At 28.9% G+C, this 762-nt stretch overlaps 1 protein-coding gene across 1 annotated transcript in view; it reads left to right on the forward strand.

Moving 5' to 3' along the window:
- Positions 1-253: 253 nt before the first annotated feature.
- Positions 254-762, forward strand: part of LOC106679278 (catalase) — a gene marked incomplete at its 5' end in the record, with an annotated part of 33561 nt that continues 33052 nt past the window's right edge. Inside the window, 1 exon segment of the mRNA XM_067051371.1 lies at positions 254-321. Within this exon segment, the coding sequence (XP_066907472.1) occupies positions 259-321 (63 nt within the window).

The raw sequence follows: 762 nt of genomic DNA on the forward strand, positions 1-762 counted from the left end.
TATATTCACAGTTTGCCACAGAGCAACAACGGGTATAAAATAAAAAATGAATTTTTATATTTCACTTTAACAGATTCGGTCTACTTAATAACGGAAAAATGGAGTTTCCTCCTTATTCTTATTCTTGCAAAATCATTTTTATTAATAATATACTTTTAACAGAATACTTATATGATATAGCTTCAACCTTTAATGTAACATATTTTTCAATATATACTCTTAGCAATTAGAATTAAAATAAAGATGATTTCAGATCTGATGGGTTTCGGGCCCGACAACCCAGCCTCTCTTCAGTTGCTAATGTTTGCTCAAAACAATCCAGTAAGTAAACCTTCATATATTTTTAATTTATGTTTAGATAGTTATAATAAATTATAATTCAATACTCAACTTGTTTTTAATTTTAATTTTCTTTGATTTCTCCATAAAGTTTTGGCGCTTTGGTCATGACGAAAGTGACCTTACGATGATGGATCCAAGCTTCAAACTTTCGGCTAAAGGCTATTATGTTTAAGACGATTCATTTATTAACATTTTTTTTATTTATAATCTGAATATTGTCTTGAGACTGGTAATTTTTTTAAAATAAATAATTCAAATTGTATGCATTATAGTCTCAAAACCATTTATTTCTCTTATAAGTCCGACGTTTCGACCAATCCGTCCATCTTCAGGGACAATCTTAATACAACTTTGAAACTATATAATTTCAAAAACTCTAACTCCATGCAGGCTATTCTGCCCAGGTCATTTCCTTTATTT

The sequence above is a fragment of the Halyomorpha halys genome, unplaced genomic scaffold (assembly GCF_000696795.3).
Source record: "Halyomorpha halys isolate HHAL.00 unplaced genomic scaffold, Hhal_1.1 Scaffold190.1, whole genome shotgun sequence".
In the NCBI taxonomy this organism is placed as follows: Eukaryota; Metazoa; Arthropoda; class Insecta; order Hemiptera; family Pentatomidae; genus Halyomorpha; species Halyomorpha halys.